This window comes from Clavelina lepadiformis, chromosome 5 (assembly GCF_947623445.1).
Source record: "Clavelina lepadiformis chromosome 5, kaClaLepa1.1, whole genome shotgun sequence".
In the NCBI taxonomy this organism is placed as follows: Eukaryota; Metazoa; Chordata; class Ascidiacea; order Aplousobranchia; family Clavelinidae; genus Clavelina; species Clavelina lepadiformis.
In genome coordinates this window covers 1,875,902-1,887,295 of record NC_135244.1, presented here as the reverse complement: position 1 = coordinate 1,887,295, position 11,394 = coordinate 1,875,902, and the positions used below count along the sequence as shown (strand labels likewise).

Genomic DNA, 11,394 nt, shown 5'->3' with positions numbered 1-11,394 from the left:
AAGTAATTGTTGTAAGGCTAATCGTGTTGGAATGAGTAATCCATTTTGTCGCATACGGCTATTCTAATGCCTACAAGCCTTATATAGATAGCCTGTAAACAGTCTATGACGCAGTATCCGTTAATACTTTGTGCAAGGCCATTCCAACGGTTGTAACTGCAGTACCAATGCCATTTGCACAGATAAACCTATGCTATATGCTAAACTAACCAGTAATCACACTGTACTATACTGTAGTTCGTATCAACACAACAGCCTATAGATGTCAATAATGTACAGCAGTAGCGTTCACCGTACAATGACCAGCCATAGTTTCACATAAAATGGATTACTCATTGGAACACGATTAGCCTTTCAACAATTACTTTAAAAGATGGAATTATTCCTTTCAGCCCATACGAATGGCTAATCCGTGCATTCCTTTTTTCCTTTCCTATGGGCTAATCCTTGACGAAGTGGGTGAAATATTAAGCACCAGCAAATGCTTTTGTTTTGAATTTGCAACAGACTCACAAAACTATTATTGTTAAAGCAACTTTACAATTGTCAAATTGACATAAACCACGGTTTAATTCATGACTATTTACGCACCCACCACATAGTATTGGAATGTTACATAACTATTGACAACAACATCTCCTGCACGTGCCAATGACAACCTTCAATCATAAAATAAAACCGGTTCGTAAGATTCGGGAAAAATACGAAAACTCGATCCAAATCTTTTAAGATTCGGTAATTCAGGATTCGTTTTACTAGAATGTGCATCCCTATATGTGCGTTTATGGTAATCGCGGATTCTATAAAACAACCAAAGTTTCTAGAATCTAGAGTCTAGATTCTAGACACTCTTGCATCGCCGAATAAACGACGGTTTGATTTGAGTCACATTTTTGTATCGCGCCAGTTTAGTATTGTAGCTGCCTGTGAAGCTGGGATGAGTCTGAGCCCCTTCAAGAGTCTGAATTATCGGAGTTACTAAAGATACAACGACGTCTTCACATGTATCAAATCTATCCGATACGTTACATGCTTATTAGTTTGATTCATATATTTTAAAACAAATAATAAACAATTACAGAACACAATTCATTTAGAATTTTACATGGCTACAAACGACAAAATTGCCGCAGTTTTCCGTCTTGAAAGCTTTGATTGGTATCATCTGGAAATTCATTAGTTGGGTGCAGGGCACAAGCTTGCTTTATTGACCTTGAACGGCTAATCGAGGCATCTAAAGACAAAGGGGATTGCATAAGATTTTACCGCTTGCTCTTCCACCGTCAATAGTTACATAGGAACTAGATCCAAACAGAATATCCATACTGCATTGTCGGAAGGAACGTAACAAAATCAATACTGCTAACCCGTACGGTAGCCTACGAAAAGTGGTTGATTGTATCACTCGAAAGCCTCACCATTAACCGTATTATGGCGCGGATTTCCAAGGTTTTCAAATCTTTTAAGTGGTAATAAAATGTGATCCTTCATTCGTTTTTGCTGATCATGATGAAGTTGTTCCATATGGCTTATAGATGCATTTTCCTTTAGTCTGTGCAACCTAGAATCAAGCGTGCTTGCTTACAAAAAAAATAATAATAATAACTCCAAATTTGATTTTCGACGGTGTGTGACAATGATTGCATTATGATTAAAACTACAGTAGTTTGAATCAAATCGAACTATATTTATTGGTTGTGCTTGGTAGTCTAGTTATGATTCATATAAAGGTAAACTATACGTACCGGTACAAAGACTGTACACTACAAATCATTACATTTCAAACTTAAAGTATTCGATTTTGGAACGAGCCTCACATAAACTTACATTTTTTCAGCTACAATGTTTTTCATAGCAAAAGTTTTCGAAAAACGTTAGTAATATCTTCATGCATCTAGCGGTCTAGCGCCTAACTTCCATTACGCTTACTACTAATGAGTTGTTCGGTGCAAAAGGTGTCCCGAAGTCGTCTGCCAAATCATTGAAATCATAATATGGAATTGCATAGAAATAACATAACTCATTTATCGAAATACATTTGTTGACAAATATTTGAAGCTTAGTTTGTTTTAAGAATAAGATGGGGTGCCCAGAAACGTCTGTGTAGGCCTAGGCCTAGTTGCTGAGAAGTAATTGGGCTGAATCTTCATGACTAGGTTATAAGGTGGCAGCGCTTGGGTACTAGTCTTTTACATTGTTCGTCAATGGTTTATACAAATTTATGACTTTAAATTGAAATTTAAACACAAACCCTATCGTCATGCTGTTATCATAGCCTGGTAGGCTAAGCTGTCACCTTACCTGGTACCCGTATACACTGTTATTACATTATCTGTTACTGTTAGAATATTTATGTAGGCCTAGCCTACTAGAAGATCCCAAAAATTGTATGCTACCAGTCACCCGTTGCTACCGCTTACCCCATAGGCAAACCCTTGCAGGCATACTCTAGGAGTCTAGGTTGCAAAACAACTGATTTAAGCCTATTTCAACAACCGTCCATGGACGATTAAGCGAAAACGTCGGTTTTGCGTAAAAACGTCCTTGGACGCTTATGCAAAAATCGTCCATGTTCAATCCGCGGATTGTGTCCAGCTTTTACCCGATGCTCATACTCTAGAATATTTAGGCGATTTGTTGTCGAAAACTGGCATATTTTCCAGCCTGACTCAGCTCGGCTTCGCCTAACCTCCCATAATAACTGCTCGTTAACTGTTTGTGATTATGTGGTTTCATTGTGCTATAACTACAACGGTTAGCATAGTAACTTTCGCTCCGCACAGTTAATGGCTGAAAATAAACAATACAATAGCTGTGAAGTGCCCATGGCTGACCACCAACCTACTCACCTATAATATGTTACTGGGTCTATTCCTGTTTTTTATGGATCTATCCCGTTTCCTAGTATGATGCGATATACAAACTGCTAAAGACAGCAAGAAATGTATTGCCCGGAAAAATACTGGAAAAACTAAGTTGAGCCGTAAAGAAACATTGTGGAGTTTCAACGATGGTACATGGCCAACAGAGTTTACCTGTGATAACTTACAGCTACTTACTGTTACTGGTTCTATGCCTAAAACAATTTCTCGTCGAAAATTACCGTGTGTATAGTTTCCAGTTGGGTAATCAACTGACCCAATCCTAAAATAGTTATGCTAAAACTTGAAAAAACTACCATTCACTGATTCACTAATAAAGGGTTTGTTCTAATGCCACTGAATCTACAAATATTATTTGTTTTAACTTTTGAAATTGGAAAATTAAGAAATTTAACCAACAACAGTTAATGGCATTTATGATAAATAGCCTGTGTTGCTAGGCCTACATGATTTGGAGTGCATAATATTACTCAACTTGCAATGACCAGTGCTGTAAAATTATTACTGCAGATATATATACTGTAATAAAATAGAATATTATTTAAACAGTTATTGATCTAAAATAGCATGAATTTAACAAGAAAAGAAGCTTACAAAACACTTGGAGTCCCAGAGGGTAACTATCGTAGCCTCTACCGTAATATTTGGGAACATTATCATTTATAAAATTTTTTTCTTAATTATTAATTAGTTTTGGATATATATGTAGGTACCTCAATGGACGAAGTCAAACGTGCATATACGTCTATTGCCTTGGCAAATCATCCCAACCAGAAGCACAGCAATCCTGCTACAACAATGGTAAAATTTTTATCTGTTGTCTTTTAGCATGGCTAGGTTGTGTGGTTATTTTAGCGTCTGCTTTGCGGTTATGTGATCCTGGGTAAAGGAAACACAGAGTTATGCTGAGCTAATGCTTTTTGGTTTGGCTTAAAATGAGCTTGTCATCCATAACGTAAAGTTTGGAAAAGAACCTGTACAGTCATGTTCACTGTGATTTATAAAAAAACACACAAAGCAAATGATTCAACACCATTTTATAGTAAATAAACAAAGAAATCAGTTTCCAGTGCACGTTGTCATGCCAAACGTAATTTCTCATCAAATTCTGCTATACTTTCCCATGTGGATTGCCACCTTTTCTTGCTTAATAGTTTAGCCGAATGCTGTTTGACAGACTCAAGTTTAGTCCAAAGTTATTTGCAATCGAAAATAATTTTAAAAATGCAGCCATTAACACAAAGACAAGCTCAGTAACTGGGGCCAAGGCTGTTGAGGCCATTGCTAAATTAATTCATGTTCAGTCATTTCTCAGTCCATCTGTAAAAATTACAATTTGTTATCACCCTCTGTATTTCATCTGTGCAATGTGAATATTTCTGATGGACCTTGCTATTATTTTTTAGGTGTTTCAAGAAGCTAGTTTTGCTTACAAACGATTGCTACAGAAGCCGAATGAAGATTTTGTTAGTTTGATTAACATGTTAGAAACTTTTCAATCTGTTTTTCGATGTGAGTGAAACGTAAATTTTTTAAGAATGTTTTGTTTTCTAGCGATTTATAGCATTTCTGTACTGCTTGATGGAAATGAAACATACTAGGAACAGAAACTACTTAAACCATCAGACTTGCAAGACATGACTGATATTCATCAGCCATCTGTATTATAACTGAGTATTAAAGACTTCATTGACATTTTTTGAAATGACAATAGTTTTTGTGTTTTGTGGATAGTTCGAATGAAGACAGAGAATGGTTATGTTTACTTCATGTACAATCCTTACACTGGTCTCCCTGATAGTGATGATGAGACTTCTTCAAACAGACCTAAGAGACTATATCGTAAACATACACACAAAGGTTTGATTTTCACTTTTTCCATGACTCATTTTGTTTGGTTCCTATTGACAGTTCACGTAAAAAACTTGCATTAATCTTAAATGACATTGATTTCTCAAATTTTCTCAGAAGTAAAAAATTAGCACAGTTTATCTCTAAATACGTATTTAATAGCTTTTCTTTTAATACTCCGTTGTTGATTGTTTATTTGATGTGTGGAAGTTAGCATGCTTGCACCAATTACCATCGTCATTATTCATTACTAATAACATCACCTGAGGCTACAAATTTGTGATGTGTTGCTTTTTTCAAGGAGATGCATTTCGATGGAACGGTGACACAAGAAATTTCGAAGATGTGGATTCAGATGAGCTGCGCGAAATGGAAGAGGTTTGTGGTAATTTTTGTTTTCAAATGTGTTATGCGACTGTGGTACATGCAACTTTCAAGTTTTAAACAGTTTAAAGATTAAATTTGATGCTGTTTTGTCACTGCAAATAAGTCTTACATATCCTCATACAAACTGTTAATTTAGCTTGATAAAATTTAAAACTCGTAATTTGTGCTGATTAGCTGATAGTACATGGTGCGCGTGTTTTCATGCTGATTATACTTAATATCTTGAAATGTTTTCGAGCAATGGAATGTTGTTGCACTCTCGACTGAAGATGCCGGCAGCATAAATAGACATTCAGAGCATGTTATGTTATGTCTATGTTATATCGTTTCAGAAAGCCGAGAAAAATGCCGATGAATTAATAAACGAAGAAGATAGAGCAAAAAAGAAAGCCGCCAAGAGAAGGCAGAAAAAATTGGTACAAATAAAATAAGCTTATTACTTGAAATCATATTTAATAGAATATATGGAAACTAAATACCGGTACCTTAGAAACCATTTGATCACCTTGGTACTGCAGCATTTTGGTAACAATAACTGAAATCACGAAAACCAGGTTTAAATCGACTCGGATAACAGCGTTAGAGACAAACAACCATGTTTCATATCCCGGCTGCATGTTTTATGCCAAGAACTATCTCAGTAGTTACGTCACGGGAACGACATTTGACTGTTTCAGATGGACATCAACTGTCACATCACACACACCCCCTACGCAAAAAGTTTTAAACAAAGATGCCAATGAAATTAAAAGACTGTGGAAACTATGTTGTTATATTATTCAAAGTCTAGTTGTATTAAACGGTTAATTTTTGTATCCGGACTATACCACAGTAATTAATCTTTCTCAAAAAGTGATTATAGTTATCATGGTGATATTGAATAGCTTCTACTGTTGTAACTTTTTATTACAAAGTATCACTGCATCAAAGTTGCTCGATGTTTTTGTATCGTGGGAATAAGATGTGATATAATCTATTTTTCAATATGATAATGTGATATAGTATGGTGATAGGATGTATTATGATAATAGAGGCAACGCGAAAAGAAAAGATTGGCAAAAGAAGCGCAAGTGGATGTTGATGAAGAGGAAGACAGAGAGGAATACGCCATTAAATTATTAAAAGATCATCAGCAAAAGTTATTAAATCAAGATATATTTATGAATGGAAAAAAGGTATTTATCCGTGCAACCACACATGTGAAGTGGATATATGATTATGGAACTTGGAATGAGATTATGTAGTTGTTTGTACCAAACTCCCCTTTGCCAATTGTTTTGATAATGCAATTCATCCAAGCTTTTTGTGTCAATACAAGCGTATGTCAAACATGTAAACCCGTTCATAAAATGGGCTTCGAGCTTTCCACTGCAAACCTGCATTGGTTTTGTTTTCTGTCTTAAGATTTCTAACAGTGGAAAATCAACAACATTAATTCATCAACAGTCATTCTTACCAAAAAGCGCAAGTGATAATGGCAAATACAGAGATAATGACGCCAACAGTAGGTTTGTCCACCTAACTGCCTTAGAGATTCTGTAACTCGAGCTTTCCTTTGTCTTGTGTTTCTATTGTTACGAGTGTGGATTAGCTTTTTTGTTCGAACTTCTGTATTGTTTTTGCAGAAATCAAGCGAAGACCTACGTGAGATGAATTGCATATTCTCATACATTTAATTACTGAATCTTCTTGTACTACATTCTAATAATTCCACATTAACAGAAGCTTTCTTGTGTATTAATACTTCTACACCAGCTGCAAGAAATGTTGTGTTTCTGTTGCAGAACAAAGAGAAGAAACCTCACTTGAACGATAAAATTAATTCAGAATCAGGGTATGGAGTTTAAGCTGTGGTTTTGTTTTTACTGTGGATAGTCTTTGATAAATCTTCCTATTGGTAGCCATAACAAGCGAACAATACAAATCAGAATCTCAGCGGTGGAGAATATTTTATGCCATTGTGTCATTTAGAATTGTAAATATATTAGTGATGGGCTGACATGAAACCAACAGGGCAGTATTAAATGACTGAATTGTGACCTACGTTGAGAGCCTGAAAACACATCATTATCTTTACAATTCAAGACATATCTTCATTTGACACAGACACAATTAGATAGAGGGTTTCTTTGTGATAATGTGCCTAATATTTGTCCTTGTACCTGGGTTTATTAATGTTGTATCGGTTCATCTCAACTATAGTTTAGTATATAAATAATTTTTGGATTGTTGTCAAAACACAATCGTGCAGTTTGTAGATGGATTTTTACTCCCATGTAGTAACATATATGCTTGCTCATGTTTACAACACATTTGCTTAATTAATGTTATAATAGCTTTGATTTGCTTTTTAGGTCCGAAGAAGGAAAAAGTTCAGATTCAGAGGTGAGTGCTGGTAGTTGGCTATTATTCATTTCTTTGGTCTTTTGAACAACAAACGTGTTGCAAGTGATGCATTTCTCTCTATTTGCTCTACCAATGGCGTTTTTGAATGACTTAGTACAGTATATTATAGAAAGCACAATCCTTCAAATATAGAGTTTGTACGACGCAATTCAAGGTTTCTTGGCATTTTTGTAATGTTTCACGAAGAATATTATTGCATAAATTGAGTAATAATGTATGCAAATAACCATTTACTGAATCATGGCCCAATTATGGTTGTATCTGGGCCATTTTGGCTTGTAGAAAATAATCATGATTGAAAGTTATGTCAGTGCTACAGCTTCACTATATACATAATGTAAATAGTTGTTGGATAAATATATCAACTTACTGCAGGAACCTGGTTGGGACGAAGGGAGTGCTTTCTTTTCTACAGCAATAAAAAATACGAGAACAAAGTCCAAGCCGGCAAATAAAACATCTCCTCAGACTGAAAAAACTTCCGTTGATGTAAGTCAGTGTTAACATTCAGGTACACGTCGATCTTATCAGTTTCCGACAATTTAAAATTTTTCACTGTCGCAGATTAAAAGTGCTCCTGAGCAAAAATCAGAGGGGATGTTGTCACAGTCGCGACAACTAGCACTGATCGGGAGTAAAAAAGCCGGGACCGGAGATTACAGCGAAGCTGTGATACTTTTCACAAAAGCTATAAGTCTGCTAAACACTGATTGTCGATATTTTGGAAATCGTTCGTATTGTTACGATAGACTGGAACTATATGACAGGTGACTTTATTTAACCAAATAGATGGATTTTGTTAGTTTATTGTAAATGGTTATGTACAATTGTTGAAAAGCAGTTTAATGTTTACCTCAGTGGTGCTCGGCCTTTCATGGTTCGTGACCCTCAAAATCTGTGGCCCCCTGCTTCACAATAAAAAATGTAGATTGTCACTTTTTACTTCACTACTGCATGTGCAGTAGCTTTCGCGCCGCTAATTTTGCCTAGCAAGCACAAAAACGTGACTAACTTGTGTCCCGCATTACTTTGTCTTCCCCTACTACTGTAGCTCAATAGTAAAGCATATGCTCATGAACCCTGGTCTGCCGTTTACTGTATTGTTTTTGTTATTTTCAGGGCATTAGAAGATGCCAATACAGCGATAAGTTTATCATCAGGTTGGCCAAAAGGATATTTTCGTAAAGGAAGAGCATTAGCCGGATTGAAGGTAAAAAATCTTGAGCTTGGCAGGGTAAATATTTTATACACCGTTACCTTGAGGTCGCACATGAACTGTTTACTTACAGTTGCATTGTTACTTTACAAGAGTGTTGGGCTTACTTTGTATTGTTTCATTCTTTACGTGTCAGCTGTTTGTCTCGATTCTTGCACTGCTGTTTTTATGCTGGAATTATGTTTGTGCTGGTAATTATGGAGGTCTGAAATGTTTGTTGCGGACACTGTTACCACATTATTCCTGTTCATAAAATGTCCATTTGACTGTAACCTTCAACTTAAATTTACAATGAGTGCACAAGTCAAAAACAGCAGGTTGATGCAAAATAAGCATATCTATACACTATTGCTGAACAACTTAGAATACGAAAACTTTTTTGTAAAATTGAACGATTGCCTTTTTGTCATTTTCCAGCGTTATATTGAAGCGGAGAGGGCGTTTGAAGATGTATTAAAAATAGATAAGCAGTGCGCAGATGCTGAGCAGGAATTACACGCTGTTCGTATCCGGCATTTACTAGTAAGGCAACGTTTTGATTTCACTTAAAACAATTAAAAGTTATTATTTTAATTCTCACACATCTTGATTTTTTAATAGACATAGAGTTATATGCTGATTGTTGTTCAAGGCGGCTTATTTGTAGGATATGGGGTTTGCAAGAGAATTGTGTGAAGTAGCTTTGCGTAAAAAGACAACAATCCGTGGTGCGCTGGATGAATTGTTGAGTGGTGTATTGGCCGAGACATCGTTACAGGTAGTGCACCGTAACTACAGGAGTGTGTAATTGTACTCATTAACTAAATACCTACATTTCTACCCACATATCTTACTGACATGTGTACGATTGTAACTGGGACATAATTAACTTGTGTGTGCAAACCCAATTCTTTTAATTCATTGTTGACCTTGATAACGAAGGATAAGTTTGTCACTCTTAAGCTTATTGCTGTTTTTAGAATTATTTTTTTAATGATGAAATGCAATTTTTTATAGGATGTCTATATATCGGACGAAGAGGACGCAGAGTTATTTGAGGCAGAATTGAATAAGGAATTGGGAGAAAGTAAAGTTGACGAAGATAAAAAAGAGAATTGTGACAACTTGTGAGTTGGATTTTCGTGTTTATTTTTTTCATTGCATCAATTTGAGATGGAGAAACTCTACTTAACCATAAACTTTTATGTTGCAAGCACAAAATTTTGTTCCAGTAGCCCTGTTTAGGGCTTGATCATCAACTATTTCTTTGTTCAGCGATTTTAATTCTCTATGGATTGGAAATATGACCAAGCGTGTTACAGAGGACGCATTGGTGCAATATTTCAGCAGATTTGGGGAAGTTTGTGGGGTGACAACTATGTATGTTCGGAAATGCGCTTTCGTAAACTTTACAGCTTCTGGTGCTGCTAGGATGGCGTTAGAAGCTGGAGAAGTACGTGCTCTTAATTTTGCTTTCAAGTTGTATTTCATTGTGAACTAATGCTTTGAAATATTTTTTGTTAAAATCAATATATCAGTTATAAGATAGGGTTGCCTACAAAGGCAACATACAAGATAGCACCAAGTAAGCAGGAATAAAAAAGTTGTAACGTAGATGATATAACCAAAAAGTTAAGTGTGTGTTTTTGGATGATTTTTCAGACAGTTAAAATTTGTGATACTCTTCTGGTTATCCGATATCCCGACCGTGCATACGAGCAATGTACATCAGCACAGAATTATGCTGCAAAATTTCAACAACGTGAATGCTATTACTGGCGTAATCAAGGCTGTCATTTTGGTTCAGCGTGCAGATTCATCCATGTTCCTGCCCACAAGGGCATCGAGTTGCAAAGAGTGGAGCGTACGCCATACCGCAGCGTAATGGAGGACATATAGTGTTACGTCATTTTTAAACATTGTGCTTAACAATCGTGAACTTCCACTGTTCTATCTGCTGCAATGACCTCTTATTTTGTAAGTTTTGTAAACCAAACGCTTTGGTGCTTTATAGTTTGACGTAGATCACTGGATGCCATTCTTCTTAATGTATGTTGCATATGTTTGAAGATTTGAGTTTTAATATGATGACAGTCTTTGTAGCTACAAATCTTATCTGTAACCTTCATGGATAAGTCACTTGTTCTCACGCACTGACAGCTGATTTGCGAACATTCTGAGCTGTACTTTGGTTTTGATTAAACTTGTTACTTTGTTATTCGTTTCTTTTAATTGGTATGAAAGCGTGCCATTTTATTTTTAGCCTAAGGATATTGTTTATCGTGGACAATTATATCTGAAATACGACAGTTTGTTAGACCACCCTACCATCGTATTTTGCTTCGTGTTTTGAAGTTTCGTTTTATCTACTCAGAATATATTGTAATCTTGATCATATTCTATTGATTGCGTAAATGACTGCTTTGAGTGTAATTAATCCCAACTACAATGACTATGAACGGCATTCGCTGTGCTTAGTTTTTAAAATGAATTTAGAAATGACCAACGAAGCTAGACTTAGCGTATGTGGCAATGTGGGTTGCAAAAGCAAGTGCGTTGACATAGAAATTTGTTGTTTGCGAATACGTGTAGTAAAAGTTTTCAGACTTTCAGCAGATTTCTACCGTGACAGCACGATCAGAGTTCGTGCGTCGAAGTCATAAAAAATAAATG

At 35.9% G+C, this 11,394-nt stretch overlaps 1 protein-coding gene and 1 long non-coding RNA gene across 2 annotated transcripts; one reads left to right on the top strand and one right to left on the bottom strand.

Moving 5' to 3' along the window:
* Positions 1–1,045: 1,045 nt before the first annotated feature.
* LOC143460625 (uncharacterized) lies at positions 1,046–1,966 on the bottom strand. The gene is made up of 3 exons (XR_013117920.1): positions 1,828–1,966; positions 1,419–1,561; positions 1,046–1,234 (listed from the first exon to the last, which is right to left on the bottom strand). It is a non-coding gene; the product is annotated as an uncharacterized LOC143460625 (long non-coding RNA).
* A 1,387-nt stretch (positions 1,967–3,353) lies between these two features.
* On the top strand, positions 3,354–11,185 carry LOC143460377 (uncharacterized). Its single transcript, XM_076957861.1, has 19 exons — positions 3,354–3,498; positions 3,592–3,683; positions 4,289–4,394; positions 4,617–4,742; positions 5,035–5,111; positions 5,453–5,536; positions 6,152–6,295; positions 6,525–6,628; positions 6,746–6,764; positions 6,905–6,954; positions 7,475–7,505; positions 7,902–8,015; positions 8,091–8,293; positions 8,646–8,736; positions 9,160–9,264; positions 9,389–9,499; positions 9,739–9,848; positions 9,997–10,174; positions 10,384–11,185. The coding sequence occupies exons 1-19, from the start codon at positions 3,450–3,452 to the stop codon at positions 10,618–10,620; spliced, it is 2,031 nt and encodes a 676-aa protein (XP_076813976.1). The 5' UTR covers positions 3,354–3,449; the 3' UTR covers positions 10,621–11,185.
* The last annotated feature ends 209 nt before the right edge of the window (positions 11,186–11,394 follow it).

Coding starts and splice junctions, on each gene's coding strand:
- LOC143460377 (XM_076957861.1), top strand. CDS start 3,450: ATGAATTTAACAAGAAAAGAAGCTTACAAAACACTTGGAGTCCCAGAG. Junction 4,395..4,616: donor TTTTCAATCTGTTTTTCGAT/GTGAGTGAAACG, acceptor TTTTGTGGATAG/TTCGAATGAAGACAGAGAAT. Junction 8,294..8,645: donor AGACTGGAACTATATGACAG/GTGACTTTATTT, acceptor TGTTATTTTCAG/GGCATTAGAAGATGCCAATA.